At 45.0% G+C, this 23,663-nt stretch overlaps 1 protein-coding gene across 3 annotated transcripts in view; it reads left to right on the top strand.

Moving 5' to 3' along the window:
• The first annotated feature begins 203 nt into the window (after nucleotides 1-203).
• SAMD12 (sterile alpha motif domain containing 12) overlaps nucleotides 204-23,663 on the top strand; it is a 174,324-nt gene continuing 150,864 nt past the window's right edge. For 2 of the 3 annotated variants that reach the window (XM_030445061.1, XM_030445060.1), the window contains exons 1-2: nucleotides 287-351; nucleotides 22,839-23,017. In XM_030445061.1, coding sequence (XP_030300921.1) covers nucleotides 339-351; nucleotides 22,839-23,017 — 192 coding nt within the window. In that variant the 5' untranslated portion in view covers nucleotides 287-338. Of the gene's footprint in view, nucleotides 352-22,838; nucleotides 23,018-23,663 lie in introns of all 3 variants that reach the window. The other variant, XM_030445062.1, reaches the window with a different exon arrangement.

Here is a 23,663-nt window from a genome sequence, read left to right as displayed (position 1 = left end):
CTTAACGCGGAGACACCCGAAGCCTCCAAGCCTCCCCAAAGGCCCGCGGGCTGCTCTGGCCATGGGTGAAGCCGCAGCCCCTCGTCCGGGCACTTGGCAGCCCCCAGGGACGGCGGGCCCGGGCCGAGCCGAACCGGCGGGGCCGCCCGGGACTACATTTCCCAGCGTGCCGCGGGGCGGTGGCGCGGCCCCGCCCGCCCGTCTGTCAGCGGGAGGGAGCGCTGCAGGTTGATCGCCGCGGCTGCAGATGAGCGGAGCCCGCGCACGGGCGGGGGGGCGGCCGGGGCAGCGCCGCCGGGGCCGGGGCGGCGGCCGGCGCACTATGCGAGGCCGGGAGGATGGCGGTGGAAGGTAAGGGCTCCGCGGCCGCTGCCCGCCGCCCCCGGGGTCCCTCCCCTGTCTCCTCCCCCGGGCACTCACCTGCGCCGCGGCGGGGCTGGCCCGGCTCTGCGGAGAGGAAGGAGGGAGGGGGGAGCCGTGCCCGCCGGTGGGGCCCGAGGCGGCGGCGGTGCCGCTCTGCCTCCTGCTGCACCGGCCTCGCCCGTGGGGCGCCCGGCCGCCTCCCGCCACCTCCTCGGCCCGGACGCTCCCGGCGCCGCGCCCGCCCCTCGGGCCAGGTGGCGCAGGGTCGGGCAGCCCGCCCGTGGGTCCGGCGGAGGAGGCAGTGGGGGTGGCCCGCGCAGTCTGCGGCAGCCGGAGGTTTCAGTCCGGCAACTTCCCGGCGGGCCCGGAGGTGCCGCCTCTCCCGGCAGGGGCTGCAGAGCTGCGCCGCCTCCCTCCGAAGTGGCCCCGGCGGCCCCGCTCGCCTCGGAGGGCTCCTTCCCCACCCCGCCGCCGGCCTCCCGCAGGAGCCGGGCGCCTCTGTCCCTCGGTGCCGCCCGAATCCCCAGAGGTGCCCAGAGTGATACCCGCGAAGCCCAAGCTGCCCCTAGCTGTTCTCCCGCGTGGGCGCAGAGCTGTCGGCGCCGGGGTGTACTCGGCCCCTCCTTCGCCCCGCAGGACACCGGAATCCCGGGGGCAGAGGTGCCCCGTCCTGGGAAGCCGCGACCTGGCGGGTGTGCGTGAGGTGCCGGTTCCGGGGGAACTGCCCGGTGACCGAGGCGGTGCTTACTAAGCTGGAAAGGTGCATGCCTTGCTGAGGTCTTCCAGTAGATGCTGGACTCCTGCGGCAGTCCTGACATTGGCTGCTTGTTCCCTTTCCATGGGGCTTTCAGGAGGCTGGAGGAGAGGTGTGGAGTAACAGACAAATCTGCTTTTCCTGCTGTCCGCTTCCAAAATTCAGTGGGTTTTCTAGCACTTTAGAGTGAGACACTGAGAATCTTGGGGCTTAGGTCTCATCTTGCTTTCCTCTGTGCCGTGGGAAAGTTTTAGAAGTCCTCAGTATGAAAAGCATCCATCTGAACCACCTCCTATGCTTAATTTGGGGTATGGTGTGTTTTTTGGGGCACTCATCTTGAGTCTGCCTTGAGCTTTGTTTCTCAGATATGCTGGGTTCCATCAGACACTACTTGCTTTATTGCTGAAAATCATGCTGAAGTTGTCTTTTGCTAAGTATCCCAGTGAGCAATGGAAATGATAGCCCAGCAAAAACTTGATTACTGAAGCCAGTGGGCGGCCTAAGGTCTTTGACAACCAGCTTCCTAGACAAACTTGAATAAAGGTAAATAAAATCACTATGACTCAAAAGGCAACTGTGTACATCCGAAGTTGTCCATCATAAGCCATAAGCCTCTCCATGAGTCAAACAGATTTCTTATTCACAGGCTGATTTACTGAGCAGCAGTTTGGAAGACTGCAGTGATAAAGAAGGTTGTGGACCTGAATAAAAGCATTGCTTCTTCATTGGCAAAAACTTAGCAACATGAGCTAGGTATGTGTGCCTGGTAGTGGGTAGGTAAGCAAATGAAAGGGATTGCCAGGCACCAGATGGTTCATATGCCAACAGCAACCTCTATTTCAGTGCCCTCTCTAATGTCATCCTCCTTTATTCACTCAAAGTCCTTCTCAGTCTGTTTGCTAGATATTTTCAGGTCTGTAATAATTCCTGTCATATCTGCAGTGCCTTCCATCTGAGAATCTCTAAAAGCTTTGTAAATATTAATGAAGGAAAGCTCTGCTAAGTCTTTGGGAAGCAGTGCCTTTCCCTCCTCCTGTGATGGGATTTTTTTTCTTTAACTCCTTCTTCCCATTTCCTTCCCCTGGGGTGCATCCCTGATATGGTCTCTCAGAGTAGACTTTCTTGTCTATGTGTTCTGCTTTCTTATATTTCAGTTTTTCTCCCTCAACTTTCTTGCCTTTTGTAATTTTATTACCCTCACACAAGAACAACAAGTTAGCTAGTTTTTCAGCACAAGCAGCTGTGGCTACTTTGTGTAAGCATAGTGCATGCACATTTAAGGCCTCTCCTTATCCATGATTTTCTGTTGGAACTGTGAGTCTTTGTGTGACAGTACTTAAAAGCATGCTTTTAGATTAATGCCTCTTCTGCCGTATTGGAAGCCCAGCTGTGAGCCATGTTCTTTTCATGAACTTTGGATTTTGGCAGGTAACCTGTGGCATTACAGCTTCTGTTTGGGAAACTGAGAAGTTGCTTCTTCCTTTTGTCTCCCATCACCACAGTGTGCAGGTCCTACTTTAGTCTAAAGTTGCTGTTGAATCTTCTAAACTGGTAATTTTGTAGAAAACTTCCAATTTGCTGTACTCCAAATGTCTTAAGCTCAGGAAACATAAACTACTGCTTTTTATGTTTGTTTGTTTTCATTGGAAAAACTGTTTTTTTTCTGCTTTGCTGCTTGGGATCTTGAGAACATAACCTGCTGTATGTCAGCTCTGGAAGCCTGGAAATAAGGAAAGCATTGAAAACCTGGTCTGGCCCTTCAGTCTCTGCAGCAGTTGGCTGTGATCTTAGCTAGGGTTGGCTCCCTGGGTCTTCAGACCTTTCCACGGAATGTAGCAAGGGTTCTGGATGGCTGGGCCACCTGGCTTCTTGTGTGGCTGGCTCTGGCAGGGAGTGGAGAGGTCCCTGGGGCACAAGAGAGCTATGGATCCTAGACCATGGGAGTTCCTGGCTGGAGCCAACATCCATTGCCCCACCAGCTCCACCATGGCTGTTTTTCTGTGTCAGCCTCAGCCATGCACCCAGGACTCTTTGTTTCTCCTTTCAGAAATGCTTTGTGTGTCTCAAGTGAAAATATTTTGTAACTTATGGTTTGTGGACAGTCTCTAAAAATTTCTGATTTCATCTATCAAACTGTTGAAATCTTCCTCAAATTTCATTATATGAATACTGTCTTAGTAGAAGTGTTGGGCTTAAGTTATGGCAACAAATATTCAGCAGTTTACTTAGGGAAAATACCCCAGATTTTTTTATTGGGATAGCTGACATTGATGTATTTGTAAATATGAAATAAGAGTTTGGAGGGTACTACAGTTCCTTGCCAAATATATATCTATATATACATACATACATATATTTATAATATATACCTGAGCGTCCCAAAAGAGATTATGTGCACTGGGGGTTCCTTTGGGCTGTGCAGCAGCAGTGCTTCCTGACTGATGGATTGGTGTATGTATGGGGAAAGTAAGCTTGCATTCTTTAATATGAGCCCTTAAAGATGGGAGCACTGCCAAGGTAAGTCTATTTTTAGACCTAACAGTTTTGACAGTGTTCCTTTAAGTGCTTTTTTTCCCTCTAGTAAGAATGAAAGAACTAGGTCAGAGCCAGAAGAAAAAGGCTTTTGATCTCTGAAGCACTGTTCTCAAATTATTTTTTATTTTTATTTTTGCTCTTGTGCAGCAGAGGTAAAGGGAAAAAGAAATGATGGTTTCCTCTTCTTCCAGTGTTAGTGCACATGAAAGTGAGAGACTGACAGCACCCATCAAATAATGTATATATGCAGGTAATCCCTCATAGTTCTGACCCTGCAGCTCTGACCTGTGGTGTCTAAGATTCCTGAGCAAAAAAAAGTGCTAATTGTATCATGGAGTTCTTTCATAGTAAGTGTTTAATGAGGTTTGGTCTAACACCTTTCCTGCTGTGTACAGCCTTTGGAAAGTGCATACATGTGTTTGTCACTGTTCTCCTGAAGTTTATGTAAACTTACATCATTCTGTGGCTCTTCTGTAGTGGGTTCATGTTGTTGAGATCCTGGATCTACCTCGGGGAGAATATTTTTTAGGAAGGAGTAGAGCCTTGGTGACATAAAATGCCAGTGGCTCTGGTGTTACCCCTTGGTAATCCTCACGGCAACTAGAAACTTAAAGGAGGTTGGGACATTCTGGAGTTTAATTGCCACAAGACTGAAGTTATTTGCAGCTTGTAGCCAGCTTCTATCAAAGTGACCCTCTGAATTTCAGCAGTGTGATACCTGAGTGGAAGGCCTACAGTGCCTGCCTAGCTTCAGCAGGTACTGAATGCTGCCATGTATTTCCTCAGGGACTTGAGATACACAGAGCTCAGAGATAGGCTACATCAGGAACATTAAAGGAACATAAATTTGCCAGGAACATTAAAGCAAGTTCAGGGCCATCAGAAGGACAACTTTAAAGCAGGTTTCCTAACCAGCTTTAGGTATACCTAAAGCATAGGTATACATCATGCTGTTCGAGGGTGTGGCCAAATGTACAACTCTTTTGACAGGTATTCAGTTGTTGAACCTTGTCTTATTCCTGCACCCACTCCAGGCTGAGACTGGATGTCTCCACATCTAAGTTTCCAGGGAACGTGATCTAATAGATGGGTTTTCAGCACACTTAATTGCCAGTGAAGCAAAGAAGTAATAAAGCTTGTTGTTCAAAGATAGCATGTGCTCTTGTTTTTTCAGTAGCTCCCAGCCACTCCTTAGCTTGGGGGACTCAGACATGTGGCTCAGAAAGAGCTACCAGCTGTAAGCAGGGCTGGGATGCACTTCTACCTCTCCAGTTGAAATTGCCACATCTGGTCATAGCAGAGCAGATGGACAAGCCCATTGGTGGAGATGCACACAGGACAGATGGGAGTAAGACCTGAACTCCACCCTTTGGTCTTGGTACCAATATGTTATTCAGTGGCTATTTAGTGCAAAAATGCATCAGCAGTTATGGGATTACAGATGGGAAGATAGGACTTCCATCCACATTCATGTGGCAGCCTTTTTGGGCTGCAGCATCAATACCTTTTTTCTTGCTCAGCTATAGCACAACTTCAGAAGATGAGTCTTCTTACCACACTGCCACCACCATCCTGCCCCCTCCTCTACCCCCCCAGCATACATACAGCTTGGTGGCAGTGTGTGCTCCTCTGCTTTGAACTGCTGCTTGGAGCTTTTTTATCTAAGTTGCTACATTTGAAGAAGTTGCAGTTGATTACATCTGTCTTTAACAAGGCAGCTAGTCAATGATCCCTCTTCAAAGGAATAATGTAGCTACCTCAGGCTTGGAGTCTGTTTTGGACTGCAAGTTCTCCTTTCAGACGGGTACACTACGCTCCTCAGGCATCCTATACAGAGACTGAGCTGAAGTTCAGAAAGTGCATTTTACTGTAGGAATTGGAGACCTCAAAATGAAGCAGTGGCAACAAAGAATGTACCTGCACTGAAGTCTCTTTGGGTATATTCAGACTGAGTGGGAAGTGGATATGATTGCAGTTTATAGGGTCATTTTCCCCTCCCTGCTTTTAGAAATGAACCCATACTAGGCAGTAATCAAGATACAGTATGGATGTGGTGTGTCACTGCATTTCCCTTGGAGAAAATTTGGTTGCAGGACAAGAGTGTGCCTGCAAACTTGTAAGTGCTTCCAAGGCAACCAATTTAGATACAATTCCATGAGTAGTTGGCCTTAGCCTTTAAAATACTTGGAAGACTCAGAAGCTCAGCGAGGACATTGAATAATATAAATTGGCTGATTCAGTGCAATCAAATCCCATCGTAAGGATAAAATTTGTCAGGTGGTGGTGAAATACGGGTAAAGGGAAGGAATGGTGCTTTGAAAGTTCATGTGCTTTCTCCACCAAAGAGGGAAGGCAAGTGAGCAAATGACAAGAGTTAGACATCAGATGCACTTCCTAACATAGTACTAGAAAGTACTGACAAAGCCTGTAGTAAAGTTGTAAGATCCCATGTTTACGGCTTAAATAGAAATTATAAAATAGAATTATTCATGAGAAGTTTCTGTTATGTTTGGGTAGTTTTCTTGAGTTGCCTAAGCATGGGGGGGGTAACATCCAAAGAGGCCATGTGGCTTTGTTCCTCTCATTTACAGCTCAGTGTACGAGGCCAGGGAAGCTGTTTGGAGCCAGACTCTTGTGCTTTCCAGTGTTGTTGTGTCACAAGGATTATGGCAGGAGAGCAGCAGTGACAAGCCCAGAGTAAGGTGCTGTAGTCAGGTGATGTCACGGTTGCAGGTTGGTGCAGGCTGTTCAGCTGGAAACACTGGAGATGGTTCTGTCCAAAACATCCTCTGAGCAGCCTTGCTAGTGAGTGCACACCTGAGTATTTGAATAGCACCCCAAAAGTTTGGCCAGTGGACTCTGGAGTGCTACAGAGGTTGTAGAGCTGCTGGAGGGCTACTGCTCAGTGCATGGAGTATTGAGTTTCCAGGTCTCTAAGGGATGCTGTGTTTATTTCTGGTGTCAACTTTCTCTGCTCTTCTGTCTGAGATAGCTTTACCTTCCCATGCCCTCCCATCTCTCAGGTATATCTCTTTTTGTCCAAACTATATGATCTGTGGGGGCTCCCATTTCTGTGCATAAGAGATGTTTAGTGATTGGGACCGAGCAATCCTAATGTGGTTTATTTCTCATGGAAGCTGTTGCCTTTGCATATATACAGGTATTCACCCTTGCAGATTAGAAACTGAACAACTCAGCCCTAAATTATTTGCTCAAAGCATGCACAGAATGTGGAGGTAGTAGTTCTGGAAGGTGCCAAAGGCAAAGGTGGAGAAAAGGGCTAGAAAATGGAATAATTTAAAAGTTTTTTTTTAAACTGGCTGGTGGTAGTCAAAATGGCAAATTTGATTTCAGGAACTATGAGGAAGAGTCCAGAACAAAGCATGAAAGGTCCTTGTTTCTGTCACTACATATTGCTCTTGTATTTTGAATGCTTCCTGCAGTTTTGCTTGCCACACCCCCCAAAAAGGGACAGGACTGGAAAAAATACTGGAAAAAAGGGCAGTTGACTGGTCAGAGACTTGGCTGCTTCTCTGAGGGACAGTTACAAAGGTTCTGATTCTTTAGCTTGGAAAAGAGATGACTGTGGAGAGAATCCTTAGACATTAGTGAATGGTTTGGAGAAGGTGAGAAAGGAACTAGGTCACAAGGCAGAACAATGAAGCTGTAGGGTTTTGTGATTAAAATTAAAAAATAGTTTTTCATGTAGCATACAGTTCCCCAGGTGCAGCTTTCACCTTTAGGTCATTTTTTTTTTCTTTTTTTTTTCTTTTTTTTTCCTAGTAAATAAGAACTGATATTACTCTGTAAGAGGAACTGTCTGCTATATCAGGTCAGTAGGACTGGGAGGGAAGCAGTAGGCAGCAGCAGTAGAAAGGCTGTCCTGGGAAATAACCAATTCCCCACAGCAGGTAGGTTGGAAACTATTGTACTGACCTGCATAAACCAGGTGAAGTATGGTCTGACAAAGACCTTCAGGAGAGCCTGAAACAGATTAGATCTACAGATCTCACACTTAAAGGCTTCTGCCTGGGGTAGGTTGTATGCTCTCTCACCTTGGCACAGAGTGCTCTCACTATGGAAGCATCTTGTGGCAGAAGAACTACAAAGAGAATGATAAGGGAGTTCCTGTCAGTAGCTGCATGTTCTCCATGCAGCATGTGCTGAACCTGTCAATAAGGAGCAGGTTCATTACTCAGAACAATAAGAATTTGTAATATGTGCTGCCCCTGGAAGAGGAAAGCAGGTGGGCCAGAGAACTGGACTTGGGCTGAAGTCAGCTCTGCATTCTATTATGCTTGCAGGGAGTATGTGACTGAACAGGAAAAGGGTTTCCATATAATGTGAAATCTTACTAGCTCATACTCTTCAGCTGAACATTCAGATCATTAACTCTCTTCACACCCTCACTCATTTGCTCTCCTCTGTTCTGATTTTGTGGCTTTTTTTTTTTTTTTTTTGTCCCCCAGGGTGGATTTTAGTCAAGTAGATTTGCATCTCTGTAAATAACCTAGTAAAAGCAAGAAAGAAACTTTTAATAATGGTGTTTCAGAAACAGAAATAAAGAAAGAATTCTAATGTGTGTAAATAGAAGCTTTCTCCTGGATTTTCTTAAAGGAAAATAATAGGATACTCTCAGCTAACAGTTTGTTGCTACACAAATCATCTGTGATACTAGAGTGAGTAGGATACCAGTGGTATGAGTAAGCAGTAGGATGTGAAGAATTTTACTGGGGGAAGGAAAAAAGGCATTTTTCAAGCTCTTCATTTAGATGTGCAAGGGAAGGGGTAGCCTTAAACACTGCTAAAGAAAGTAACTTTTAGGCAGTTGAAAGCCTAATGTAACAGCCAGATTACAAACTAGTTATGCTAGTGAGAATGAATAAATTTTCTTTTGCTTTTTGCTCACTTTGTACATCATTCATGGGGCAAGAAATAAAGCCTGGATCCACAGCTGAGTTGCAGCCAGTTCTGTGCTGCATGTTCAGCAGGCACCAGCTTTCATGAGTAGGGAAAATGCAGAGATCTGTGCTGCGTGACTGGGACAGGGCACCTCTGATGTTGGAATAAAGACTTAACCTCTGTGTGTGTGTCTGACCCATTCTTTAGATGCTGGATAGGCTCACTGGTGTTTAGAAAAGGTTTCTAATGTAATGCTGGGTGATTATAGCACTGAATAGTAGTGCCATTAGGGCTTGAGATTAGGCATTCTTAGAAATATAAATTGTGGTGGAGTGTGATTAGCTAAGCAGTGATTGCAAGGCAAGTTTCTTCCAGGAATAGTGGAACTACTGAAGCCTTGTTTCTTCCCCAGGTTAGTTCTTTATTTTTTCTATCTACTTTCTGTCCATATTCACTGTGCAGTCCTTGGAAGGCAGCAGTGGTGCCTGGTCTGGAATTTGCCCAAGTCAGTTGGTGAGTGACAGTCGCAGGGTATAGTGGATAATTTTCTTTCAGAGAGAACATTATTTTAGGTCACTTACTCTTTATCTACCCACTGATTTTTTATTTTTGTTTTTCATACTACTTCTGTAGCACCTGCTTTGATTTCAGATTTGTACATCTCAAAAACTGGAAAGTGACAGTTGCCTCACTTTTCAGGAGAATCTTTGTAGATTATCAAACAAGCCTTCTTATTAGCAGAGGATGAAATTAGTTTTCAAAATAAATTATTGTTTTGTACTCTAACCTACTGCTCAATTTATGTTCCTGCATACATATAATGTATGTTACCAACTTTTATTACTTTGTTCATTAGGATTAATTTTGCTGTGAGCTGATTGCATAGCTCAATACTCTGCTTCTTTGTCAGTGTTCTCCTCTTTCACTTTACCTGTGCAGGATTTGTGGTAACTTGCCTTACTCACTGAATTGATGTATTTTAAAATGAGGCTCTCTGTGGCCAATGGGAGTTCAAGAGCTGCTTGTAACAACTATACACTTATTACTGGGGAATGAGAAGATGCTTTGGAAATAATTTGGCCGTCCAGTCACTGTACTTGCTTTTCATCATGAAATCCTGCTGCTGTTACAAAGGCAGAACTTGCATTGCTGAGGCTCCAAAATCTTATCTAGTGAGAATGTGCAGTCTGTCTCCTGAAGAGCAAGTGTAGCAGAAACTGTCTTCTGTGTTTACAGCATTTGCTAAAGTCTGACATAAGGGATGGCAAGCAGATATTTCCATATACAAAATAAGTAGTTTCTAGCAGGAAAACTGTCAACAATGCACAAGTAAATTTCTTAGCTGAACTTAAACTTAAGTTTATAAATATCTTGATTGGATGAAGGTCTTAAAGGGAAAACTTAACACATAAAAGGTTTTCTTGTTCAGGGCTTAATGATTTTGTTCTAGAGACAGCTAAGGTGTCTTTCTTCTCTCAGCACACTCAAGATTTGCATGGCCTTCAACCAAAGTTTTGTTGGATTCCAGATGTAACTCCTGAGTTTGTCTGGTTTCTTGATATATCTGGTGCTATACAAGAACATCATGAATTGGCTCTTAGAGCTGAGGTGTGTGTGTTAAGAGATATATGTGGAGTGTAGCAGATTGTCTCTTTTTCTCCTTCTGTGTTTGTTTTTGGCTTTAGTTTTGGTCACTTTTTCATTGTTTCTGGAGACAGTGGCTTGTAGTAGTAAATGGCTTCATACTGTGGGATCACTTCCCAGTTGCCTATCTAGAGAGGTTCAGAGATCATAGAATCATAGAATAGGCTGGGTTGGAAGGGACCTCAGAGATCATCGAGTCCAACCCTTGATCAGCTACCGCCACAGTCACTAGACCATGGCACTGAGTGCCATATCGAGTCGCTTTTTAAATGTCTCCAGGGACGAAGAGTCCACCACCTCCCCAGGCAGTCCGTTCCAATGTCTGATCACCCTTTCCGTGAAAAAATTCTTTCTAATATCCAATCTGAACTTCCCCCGGCACAATTTAAGACCATGCCCTCTTGTCTTATTGAGAGTTGCCTGGGAAAAGAGATCAACCCCTGCCTGGCTCCATCCTCCTTTCAGGTAGTTGTAGAGAGCAATGAGGTCTCCCCTGAGCCTCCTCTTCCTCAGGCTGAACAGCCCCAGCTCCCTCAGCCTCTCCTCATAGGATCTGTGTTCGAGTCCCTTCACCAGCTTGGTTGCCCTCCTTTGGACCTGTTCAAGGACCTCAATATTCTTCTTGAACTGAGGGGCCCAAAACTGAACACAGTACTCAAGGTGTGGCCTTACCAGGGCTGAGTATAGGGGCAGAATCACCTCCTTGGACCTGCTGGTGACGCTGTTTCTGATACATGCCAGGATGCCATTGGCCTTCTTGGCCACCTGGGCACACTGCTGGCTCATGTTCAGCTTCCTGTCAATCCAGACTCCCAGGTCCCTTTCTGCCTGGCTGCTCTCCAACCACTCTGTCCCCAGCTTGTAGCGCTGCATAGGGTTGTTGTGGCCAAAGTGGAGGACCCGGCACTTGGCCTTGTTGAAGCTCATCCCATTGGAGTCAGCCCATCTCTCCAGTCTGTCCAGGTCCCTCTGCAGAGCCCTCCTGCCTTCCAGCTGATCAACACTTCTCCCCAGCTTGGTGTCATCGGCAAACTTGCTGATGATGGACTCAATCCCCTCATCCAAGTCATCAATGAAGATATTGAACAGGACTGGGCCCAGCACTGATCCCTGGGGGACACCGCTGGTGACCGGCCGCCAACTGGAAGCAGCCCCATTCAGCACCACTCTCTGGGCCCGGCCCTCCAGCCAGTTCCTAACCCAGTGCAGAGTACGCTTGTCCAAGCTGTGGGCAGCCAGCTTTCTCAGGAGGATGCTGTGGGAGACGGTGTCGAAGGCCTTGCTGAAGTCCAGATAGACCACATCCACAGCCTTCCCCTCATCCACCAGGCGGGTCACCTGATCATAAAAGGAGATCAGGTTGGTCAGACAGGACCTGCCCTTCCTAAACCCATGCTGGCTGGGTCTGATCCCCTGTCCATCCTGCAGGTGCTGTGTGATTGCCCCCAGGATGATCTGCTCCATAACCCTGCCAGGCACTGAGGTCAGGCTGACGGGCCTGTAGTTTCCCGGGTCTTCCTTCCGGCCCTTCTTGTGGATTGGCGTGACATTCGCCAACTTCCAGTCATCTGGGATGTCCCCAGTGAGCCAGGACTTCTGGTAGATGATAGAGAGAGGCTTGGCGAGCTCTTCTGCCAACTCTCTCATCACCTTTGGATGGAGCTCATCTGGTCCCATAGACTTGTGGGGATCCAAGCAGCCCAGTAGATCACTGACAGTTTCCTTCTGGATTGCAGGGAGAGTGTTTAGATTCTTGTCTCCTATAGGCTCCAGAAGCCAGCTGTCATCAGGATAGCCCGTTTTACTGTTAAAAACTGAGGCAAAGAAAGTGTTAAATACCTCAGCCTTTTCTTCATCATTGACAATTACATTCCCGTCCATGTCCATTAAAGAATGAATGTTTTCCTTGCCCCTCCTTTTGCTACTGATGTATCTGTAGAAGGACTTCTTGTTATCCTTCACAGAGGTGGCGAGATTTAGTTCAAGTTGTGCCTTTGTGTCTCTAATTTTTTTCCTACATAACTTAACTGTATTCCTGAATTCCTCTTGAGTAGATAACCCTTTTTTCCATAACCGGTAGGCCCTCTTCTTAATCCTAATTTCCTTCAAAGTCTCTCTGTTGAGCCAGAGTGGTCGTCTTCCCCGCCGGCTCGCCTTTCGACACACCGGGATAGCCTGCTCCTGAGCTTTCAAAACTTGCTCTTTGAAGAATGTCCATCCCTCCTTGACCCCTTTGTTTTCAAGGGCTGTTTCCCAGGATATGCTCCGGACTAGTCTTCTGAAAAGGCCAAAATCTGCCCTCCGGAAGTCTAATGTAGAGGTTTTATTGACAACCCTCCTTGTGTCCCTGATTATTGAGAACTCTATTATTTCGTGATCACTAAGTCCCAGACGCCCTCCGACCACCACATCCCCCACCAGCCCCTCTCTGTTTGTAAAGAGTAGATCAAGTGGGGCTCCATCCCTGGTAGGCTCATTTACCAGCTGCATCAGGAAATTATCCTCAATACACTCTAGGAATCTCCTAGACTGCCTCCTCTCTGCTGTGTGGAATTCCCAGCAGATGTCCGGCAGGTTAAAGTCACCCACGAGAATAAGGGACGACGATTTTGAAACATGTGCCAGCTGGTTGTAGAAGAGTTCATCACCCTCATCCTCCTGGTTGGGTGGTCTGTAACAGACTCCCACCACAGTATCAGTCTTGTTGGCCTTCCCCCTGATTCTTACCCACAGGCACTCCACCTTATTATCACCTACTTCAATTTCTGTGGAGTCAAGAGACTCTCTAACATACAGGGCTACCCCTCCACCTCTTCTACCCTGTCTGTCCTTTCTGAAGAGCCTGTAGCCACCCATTGCAGCACTCCAGTCATGGGAGTCATCCCACCACGTTTCCGTGATAGCGACTACATCATATCTTTCCTGCTGCACGGTGGCTTCCAGCTCATCCTGTTTGTTGCCCATGCTGCGTGCATTGGTGTACATGCATTTCAGCTGGGCTGCTGATTTGTCCCTTAACTTGCGCTGTCCACCCTTGGGCTCCTTTCCGGAGGACCTTGTTTCAACCCCTTCCCCCTTCGAACCTAGTTTAAAGCCCTCCTTATTAGACCCGCCAGCTTGTGGGCTAGAGTCCTTTTTCCCCTGTTAGATAGTTGCAGTCCAGCTGATATGCTGAAATTCATCCCATAGTCAAAAAACCCAAAGTTCTTCCGGTGGCACCAGTCCCTTAGCCACCTATTGATGAGATATGTTTTCCTGCTCCTCTCCTCATTCATCTGCTCTAATGCAGGGACTGAGGTGAACACCACCTGTGCTCCTGATCCACCAACTAATCGACCCAGGGCCTTGAAGTCCTTTTTAATTGCCCTAGTATTTCTTCCATTGATATCGTCACTGCCAGCCTGGACTACCAGCAGTGGGTAATAATCTGAGGGTCGAATTAGTTGAGGGAGTCTCTTAGTAATGTCCCTCACCCGGGCGCCAGGAAGGCAGCATACCTCTCTGTGGGATGGGTCTGGTCGACATATAGGTCCCTCAGTTCCCCTCAGAAGGGAGTCGCCAACTACGACTACCCTTCTTCTTTTCTTTGTGGGTGAAGTTTTAATCAGGCTGCTAGACAGGGGGTGAACAGGAGACCTTCTGGACAGATCGTCCTCTTGTCCATCCTCCTCTTGATCCTCTGGGTCTAGGGCCTCATATCTGTTCTCTATGGGCACCTGGGGGGATGGTGGGGGTTGGGGGAGAATTCTTTTGCCTTTCCGGTGGGGGATCTGTTTCCATTCTCCCCTATCCACCTGGTCCGTATCAGCTGCCTGATAGGAGGGGCAGGGCTTTACCGTATCCTGTTGCATTTCTAATGCAGTCGAAAGGGTGTGACTCCACCAGTCAATTTCCCTTTCGCTATCCCTAATACTTCTCAGTCTCTCCACCTCCTCCTTAAGCTCTGCCACCATGCTCAGCAAGTCATTGACCTGCTCGCATCTTACACAGGGCTTATTTTCACTGTCCGCGGGTGCTAAGACGAGGCTTAAACATTCGGCACATCCAGAGACTTGAACGGCTACATCTATTTTTTTGTTCCTCTTAAGGGATTCTGTCTGTATGGACACATTCTTCTTCTTGACAGCAACAGTTTTTGCTTTTTTGGAGACCATCCTGCTCGCTCTGCCCGCGCGAACTGCCTCGCTAACTGCTGCTTCACTTTCCTGTTTGCCTGCTCCTGTTCGCCGCGCTCCGGGTCGCTGGCGCTCCCGGAAACCTCTTAAATACCTTGTCTCCGGTGTGGGGGCCGCGCCCTTCACAGCCCTTAACAGCTGATTGGCCTCACCAAAGACCCTCCAGCTGAAAGTTGGGCAGCAGCAGTAGCAGGCTCCCAGCAGCCTTATCAATATAGCTGTATCAGAAGTGCAATTACTTCAAATTTTGTCTTGCTGATAATACTTCTAAAAGGGTAAGAAAAGCAAAAGTTTCATAATTTACAGTTACAAACTAAAATGAACACCCCTCTTGGGAACACTGTAGCCCCTTCTCCCTCTGTCATCTTCTTACACGTGGCTTCCCCTGCTCTGCCTTCCCTGCCAGACTTGCTCTGGTTCACTGTGGTTCACTTCTTGCAGCAGAGCTGTCTCTTCTCTTGCCCTCTGAGATACCTCCCAGCTGAAGGGCATGTTCCACTGCTTGGACAACCACTTGAATGTAAAAGCCATATCTTATAAGAAGTTTATCATTTTAAAAATTGGTTAATCCGGTAGCTGATTAATAGTCATTACAAAGAGAGGCCATAAAACCAGGCAGCTCTCTGGAGGGACCTGATGGAACAGCAGTGTGCTGCTGTGTTTTCCAAGCCTTGGTGTCTGAGCTTTGAACTCAAAACCTAGTGGTAGAGCTCATCAGTAGCACCTATTTGTAAAGCACCCCACGGCTCAGCACTGGCTTTTGGCACAGCCTATTTGATATTGCTTGGTGCTGATTTTTGATGCTGACCAACAGAAAGCAGGTAGCTAGACACCAACAGTGCTTCAGCAAAGTACTTTGGCACTTCAGCCTTAGAGGAGGTTTCTGGTGAATCAGCATTATCTGTCCTGAAGCAGAAAAGGTCCTGCCTGATTTTGTGGGCTTCTGTGAGAATGCTGCTAGTTTGGTGGTGTGTAGATAGGCAAATCTGAGAAACAAAGGGGGCAGAATCTTGAAGCTCAGCAGGTTGCCAGCAGTCTTTACTAGCTGGTAACATAAGCAGCAGGTTAGGTTCATGGGATCTTAACTGCAGTTTCAGGTGGTCTGAAATGATGGGTTGGGGAAACTGCTGATTTACCTTAGTTGGAGATAGGACTGAATGGAGAAGTCATTCCTACAGGCAAAACTTTCTCAAAACTAGAAACTAATAAATGAGGCAGATGGACTCATCCATGGGAGTTACAGGAACTGATTACAAATTAAGGTTGTATTTATTAGCTGGCTTTAATCTTGCTTTACTATTGTAGAAGTGGTGACAACTGTTCAGGTAAGGTAATCTTTGAAATAATCCAGTTGTTTTCTAGGGATATTCAGAGTTACTAATGAAGTACAAGCTTCTGGGAATATGAGGACGGCTTTGCAATGTGGGTCCTTTTTGCTTGTTCAGTCAGTGTGAGTAGCCATCTCAATCTGGAACAAGATCTTAATGCTCTCGATGTGAATGTCTTCATGAATCTGACCAACCCACAGTTAAAGCAGGTTGTGAATGACAGCCAGCAAGAAGCTCTAGGGATCCTTTTTCACTGCTTGGTATTGATATGCAGAATCTGAATGTAGAAGTCTGACTGAAAGTGTTGACTGCAGAATTTGATGTGGTTGGAGATTTGGTTTGCCTTTCACCATGACAGGAGCAGAGATGGAAGGAACAGGTTTAGTAAGAGCTGCTGTCCAAAGTTCTTGCAGGATCCCCTTTCCTGTAAATACCTGATCTTCATGAAGCCTTGAGATGACTGAAAAGGTATTAGAATCTTTCTATAAGGTCCCTGCTATGTCTGACTGAGTTTGTTAATGTTCCAGCTGTACAGACTTCTGCTGTCATTTTCAACAATGTGGCATTTTATGGTGGAAGTAGCAAGTGGATCATATGGATTCACCTCCTAGCATTGTGCAGCTGTTTATAGCACGAATACATAAAACGGAGCTTGCATGCTTGCCAGTAGTTGACACATTAAAGTTTTCTAAGCATTATTAGAGTTTGATATATCTCCTGTGCCTGCCTTTTGTCTCCAAATAGCAAAAGCTAGCATATGACTGTGATGCACACAGAACAGGGCAGATGAGTAAGAAGATGCTATTTTTACTCCATCGCTTTTTAGAATAGAACAATTGTTATTGCATGTAACTCAAGTACTTGCCAAATATGCTCTAATATAGCCTTAATTGATCTGCTTAAAATATAAGCAGCCAGCAGTATTCCCACTGAACCAAGTAGTTATGAAACATTTGACATGGTAGGCAGTAGAGAGCACAGAGGTAGCGACTGATCATTAATTTGATGTGCTAAGTCTTGAGCCTATGGATGGAGAGGCAAAGAGTTTCCACCTGCCCATGCAAAACTTTGGATGTGTCAAGGCTGTGTTTAGAAGGGTGCCTTCAGACTTTTTTCATGACAGGATTTACAGAGGACCCTTCAGTAAAATGCAAGCCTTGCCCCCAGATACCTGTAACTTACCATGGTACTTGGTGACTTGTGTCCCACTCAGTGTGCTCAGACAGGCTGTCTCTTGGGTGCTTGCCATATGGGAGGCAGCATGTATGGGAGGAAGGTAGCAAGGGGAACATTCACCATTCCCTGGGAGCTCTCCTTTTGAACTGCATAAACATGGCATAAGGGATCTGCATGGGCACAGAGCTTGGCTCACACATACCAGATTCTGCAGGGCAATTAATTCTGTTGCTCTGTCTACTTGGACAGGACTTGGGTTTGTGTTCTAGCAAGTGGAAAAACACACTGTGTATTGCATTATTTTTTCTTCTCTAGTTTTTTAGGACAGACGTTTTTTCATTTTGAGTGCTCCACTTACTGTTTTCTTGCAGAGAAGTACAAAAGCACTTAATTGCCTTTGTTTTAAATAGTAGTTTGTTTCATAAATGTAATCTGTGGATCTGTGTTACTGTGTCTGTCAGCATCATTCAGCATGTGCTTGTTGCTGTGGAGTCAGAGCTGTACAGAATATCCACCTTCCCTCTTCAAATGAAAACAAGTTCCCACCACAGAAAGGTTTCAGTCCAAGTTAACTGACAAGTGTTGGGGATCATGAGGGGAGACACAGTGTTAACCAACTGTTAAGTGGGGTTAAGCAGTGAAAAGAGAATTAAAGTTCTCTGAAACTGGATGTAGAGTTGTATTAGTGAGACATATTGACGATACATAAATATTGAGATTTCATGTAAGATTATGTGCAGGTGGCCAAGAATGCCAGCAACATCCTGACTTGTAACCAGGAACAGTGTGGCCAGGAGGAGAAGGGAAGCGATTGTGCCCCTGTCTTTGGCACTAGTGAGGCTGCATCTCAAGTACTGCCTTCAGTTCTGGGCCCTTCACTACAAGAAATACATTGAGTTGCTGGGGAAGCTGCTGCAAGTTCATAGAAGGGCAACCAAGTTAGTGAAGGATCTGGAGAACAAGTTGTATGAGGAGAGGCTGATGGAATTGGGAATGTTTAGTTTGGAGAAGAGAAGATATTATTGCTCTCTTCAGCTACCTGAGAGGAGGTTGTAGGGAGGTGCGTGCTCTACTCCTCTCTCAAATAAATAATGATAGGATAAGAGGAAGTGGCTTGAAGTTGCATGATGGGAGGTGAGTAGATATTAGATAATTAGATATTAAACTAGATATTAGGAAGAATTTCTTTACTGAGAGACTAGATGTTGGAATGGACTGCACAGGGAGGTGGTGGTGCAGTTCCCCATCCCTGGAAGTATTTAAAAACTGTGTAGATGAGGCACTTCAGAACATACTTTAGTGGACAAGGTGATACAGATAATATTATATATTTTTTGTTTATTTTATTGGGGGGGATGGTGACAGTTGGATGTGGTGATCTTAGAGGTCTTTTCCAACAGTGACAATTCTGTGATTCTGTAATATTGGATGAGGTTCTATTTTAAAATCTAATGTGAGGTTTGATGAGGATCTGATCAACCTGGTCTATCGAGGATGTCCCTTCTTACTGCAGGGGGTTGGACTATCTTCAGAGGTCCCTTCCAACCTGTATTATTCTGTTATTCTCTGATACTATAGGTATTAGGCTGATACTGTTAGCTAGTTTGGAGGGCAGGATTTGGGGTCTTGATGGAATTTCAAAGTCTGGCAATAATGAGGTGGATTTAATTTGGTAGAGTGAAGAGGTGCTGAGTCAGTTGGGATACTGTCACAGCAGTGGTGTGGGAAAATTATCTGAATGCAGAGGGTGGAATGAGCATTACCCAATACCAGCATAACGTGAAGTAAGAGCCTGGACAAGTATTTGGGCAAGAAACTATTCATCTGTCTGTAGACTTTTTTCCCCAAAAATGCCACTAAATCTTGAAAAATATTTAAGAGGAGTTAGCCTTAGCTGACTATTCACAACAGTTGGGTAGTGATAAAGTTGGTGATTTGTGATTAATTTGTAAGACTTTTTTTCTTAGGCTCCGTTATACAAGACTTTAACCCTGGGTGCTGTCAGTTCCCCAGCCCCTTTAGTTTTGCATAGTTAGTTGATCTTTAGTTTAGTGCTGGTCTTACCTTGGTCAAATGATGTAAGGTGCTGATTTAAGAAGATAATATGTTATTGCTGACCAAGTCTTGACCTCTCTTCCTGCTTTTAACAAATCTTGAAGGGGAACAAATACAGTTTGTATTGATGTTTAAAAGGACACAAGAGCTCCACCTTCATCTGCCATGAAGATGGAAGTGTAAGTATTTCTGTGTGGTAACAGGAAAGAAGATCCACACAAGCACATACTCTTTACTTCTTACCCTTTGTGTTGCTGAGTTGTAGGCAGTACTATGGAAAAACAACAGAGCTGGCTGCATGAGAAAGAGAGATGAGCTTGGCCACATGACTGAGGTACCTTTTTTCCTCCTGTCCTTCAGTCTGCCTTCTCCCCACACCCTTTTTCCAGGTGTGTCTTCCTTGAGGAACAGATTCAGTCCAAGTGTCTGGTAAGCTGAAACTGATGGGGGGGTGAAGGGAAAATAGGAACTCTTTCCTTCTCCGTCTGCCCTAGGAAATGAAAAAGTTGTTTCAATTCCCCCTCCCTCCCAATATCAGCAACTTTGGAAAAGTCCTGAGGCAGCCTATGTTTGTTTTAACCAGTCACCTCTTTTCAATTAAAAAAAAGTACTGAGCATGTATATAATCACAAGCAGCCTCTCCAATTTTTTCTCTCTTTTGTATCCTGAAGAAGGATTGTATAACATCGTATAAACAGCACTAACGTTTGTTACTCCTGAAAAAATCATGGCCTAAGAGTCAAGCAACATCTTGCCATGTGATCTGTGTTGTTTTGTTTTTTTAACCACCCAGGTGATGCTTATGCTGTCATGTTACCAGAAATCTTGATAATTTGTTCCCTGTAATGCATGATAAATCAATGCTGTAACCCAGAAGGCTTTCCTCATCCATCCCCTACCACCTTTCTCCCTGATCTGTATTGTTTGGGGGCACTGGGAAGGGAGCAGTTGCAATCCACAGGGAGTTTGCTGCTGGCAGCATCCTTTCCGGCAGTTAAGTCCCGCTGTGCCTTGTGCTTTCTCTCTATCAAGCACTGGAAGGGGTTTGACAGCCAAAACGTTTCTGAATGCTGCTGAGGTGTGTTAGCATTTCAAAGATTCATGTGGGATTCTTATTCAGCTAGGCAAGATACTTGCAGAAGATAAAGGAATTTGGATGGCCCATGTTCCACAGCATTCTCTCACTGCTAATTCCAGCCCTTGCTGGAGCAGGATTCACTGGGAGGACTTTTACATATTGGTTAGGATAGCTCCCATTTTTTGTGAAGGAGAAAGTCAGTTTTGCTGCTAACAAAACAGTTTCCATCCTCTTTGTGCTGTGAAAAGGTCTGACTTGGTGGATCCCGTACATCTTTCCCGTGGTCTGGCAGATAAGCAAAGTAGTCAATAGTGATTACTTGTTTCTTTCAGGTAGTCTATCTAGAGGAGATAATGATAGGTGGATATGATTTAAAAAAAAAAAAAAAAAAAATTTAAAAAAAATATGTATTTATTTTGGGGAGGGTATTTTAAGACATGGTGCCATAAGTATAAGCAACAAACTAGGATGTCGTTGAAACCTCCCATGGAAACTTAAAAACCCCAAAGACTCACTTCATCATAACAGCTTGACAGGTTCTGGATACCTCCCCATAATGGCTGTACAGCCAGAGCAAATGAAGCCTGTTAACTTCACCACAGAAATAAAAAGGATTTTGTATTTTCTCTGACACAGAAAGAGGTCCTGCAAGGGAAGAAACAAAAATCAAGTTCAAATTCCATTACAGTCTTGAAGCCATGACAAAACTAAATTCTAGGCATGGGTAGGTATGGAGTGTGCCTAGAAACAAAGGACTAAAAAGTTATGGAGATGCCTCCACTAACATTATTTTGGTTTATGTATTTATGTTTTGCATCTTGTGGCTAGGAAGACCTGTAGAAGGAAAGGAGTAACTTGAAGACAGTTACCTGATTTTTACTCTTTACCAGTAAAAGGCAATGCCAGAAGGATTTTGCATCACAAATGGTTTGGCCAGTCAACCTACAAAAGTGGTTTGAACAAGAGAAGGGGGAGATTTGCAAGTAGAAGAGCTGCAGCTGTAATGAGGGAAGGGCTTCTTGGAGTTGGTTTGGGAAATGAGGCTCTGTAGCAGCTCTCTCTGTATTAGGAAGAAATTGTAGATGCTTTATCTACTAAGATGAGAGAAAGATGACAGGGAAGAACAAGTGCCACACAGAGTGCTGCAGACCCCTTTTCCTTGTGTGCCAGTTTCCCAACTAAATAAAAAATGTTCTTGTTTTTTGAGAAATTGGTCCCTGAAGGGGAAACTGAGGACTTCCCAAAAAACTTGTCATAGGGTTTTTCAGTGCTTTTAAAACAAACTCAAAACTCTCTCTGCAAGGTCTCAACACATGGATGATTCCTTTCTCAAAAGAAATTATTTTTTTCTAGAAATCCTTCTCCTGGTGTGGTCCCTGGGGTAGCTAGTAGAAGCTGTGCCTCACCTCCAGAAGATCTGCATCATTCACCTCTTCTGTTTCCTTCCCCAGAAGGAGGTCTCCAGACCTCAGCTCTGGACATGGTGCAGTCAAGTCATTCCTCCTCCTCTCATGCTGTCTGCTGAAGAATCAACTGCTTGGAGAGAGACCTCTCTCTCTCTTTTACATACTTGTAAAAGGAGACCAGAACTAATTCCCTACAGCTTCTCACAGTGAGACTGAAATTTAGTTCTCTTCCTGGTTTTAGTTTCATTTGGTAGTTTTCTGGGGACCAGTGACATTCTATATAAAATGGCAGCAATTGGTAATAAAACGTTGTAATTCTTTGCTGCTTTCTGTCACTCGTTGTTAATGAATTATGCTTTATAATGTGCCTTTGACTTAAAGACAGGAGATGTTTCCATCACTGTGTTACAGTTGTAGGTATTGTAGTGCTTGGAATGATCGCTTATCTTTTGCAAAAACTTGGATGTTTTTGAAATATCAAGGAGAAAAGGCCAGCTTTTTGGCCTTTGCATTAATTCTGCACCAAGAAATTACTGTAATCTGAGTGTCTGTGTACAGGGCAAGTTGGCACCATTAAGTAGGAGTAGTGCTAGAAGTAGTGCAGCTATCCAGGAGCATGAATGCACAAATCAGATACTTGCATGAAGGGGAAATTGCCTTAGGATCCACACATCTTAACATTTTTACACGTGCCAAGAAGTTTGTTAAGGTCGCTCTCTATGTGAGTGTTGGAACTGTGAAATTTCAGACAGAAAAAAATGAACTGCTACTGTAGTTCTAAATATGCATTTCTGTGGTATGGTTTGCATTTGTTTTAGTTTTTCCTCTGGCTGTTTTCCTCATTCTGCCTTGTTAGTCCACACCTCATTATATGCTCCTAGAGAGTACCTCCCACTTGCTTGTTAGGATGTTGTAGGTGGTAATTTGCAGTGGTGCAAAGTGCTGAAGGAGAGATAATCAGCTGGGGAAGTCATCACTCTGTGCAGAGACTAACTTCCTGTGCACAGCTTACTTATCCCTCATTGTTTAAGACCTAGAATATTGTAGTAGTTGAAAATGTAAGAGAAAACTTTAACTTGCTTGCCTAGGAAAAAAAAAAAGAGTATGGCTTTATGATAAACATATGGGATATATACTTTCCTACCCTAGTAAAAGCTGAGTCCTGGACACTGTAGTGAATCCAGCAGAACACAGTTGAGCACAATAGCCTGCACTAAATAGCCTTGTACACCGCTGTGTTGCCTCTCATTTTCTGTCCCAAATATCTTGCCCTGAATGGATGTCAGGGTACAGGAGTTCTTTTGCCATGATCTGACAAGCTGTGATTACCACATGGCACTGCATACTTTGTGATACATGTTTATACCCCACTGGATTCTTCCTTCCTAAGCAGTGTTTTCTCTTTCTTGATTTTTTTTTCAGCTATCCATTGCAATCTGAATCCAAATGGTATTGATCACCCTGTCCCTGCAGAAGGTATTAATCTGCAACTTGAAGGTGAAGGAGTTGAGTCATCCTCTGTTAAGAACACCAGTACTCCAAAAGGGCCTGAGGCAAAAGAGACACCCAAGAGACAACAAGTGGAACCAGAAATATCTAAGGTAGGTAGGACTGCGTTACTGTTTTGGGGAGTCTTCAAGAATCCAGGCTTCTTGAAGTCCTGGCTACTGCTTAGGAAGCATTTATCATCCTCTTAAAGACATGCAAATGTGCAAAAGTAGCAGTCTGAGGAAGTGGTGTTACAGAAGCAAGGTAGTGCCATGGAGTTTTAGACCGTACGTATCTTGTACATTGCAATATTCTACTTTTACTTTTACTTTTTTTTTTTTTTTTTTTTTTTTTTTTTTTTTTTCCTGGTTGAAAATAATTGAAATAATGCAATTATGCTTTTTCAAGCACTGTGGAGATTTCTTTCCCAAATGACTTGGGTAACAACCAGAATGGGAGTCGATGTTTTCCTTGACTGTTTTTTGTTTGCTTGTTTATTTTTTTCCTGAGGCAGGTACAGGAAAAGAAGGGTGCTACACATATATGAATACATGAATTTTTATATAGCAATCTGACTTTAATAGCTTTTTAACTAATTTTATGCAAAATTTGAGATCAGTTCTTCTAGATACGAGCATACTTCAGTCATGAATTTCTAAAGACAAATGAAGTGTCTGCTCTCATTTATAACCTGCTGTTTCTTGTGTGTAGCAGACATGACTACCAAATGCAGATAAATGTGTTTGCTCCAGACACTTT

The sequence above is a fragment of the Calypte anna genome, chromosome 2 (genome assembly GCF_003957555.1).
Source record: "Calypte anna isolate BGI_N300 chromosome 2, bCalAnn1_v1.p, whole genome shotgun sequence".
NCBI lineage: Eukaryota > Metazoa > Chordata > Aves > Apodiformes > Trochilidae > Calypte > Calypte anna.
The sequence above is the reverse complement of the archived record's forward strand: the minus strand, read 5'-3'. Positions and strand labels throughout refer to the sequence as shown.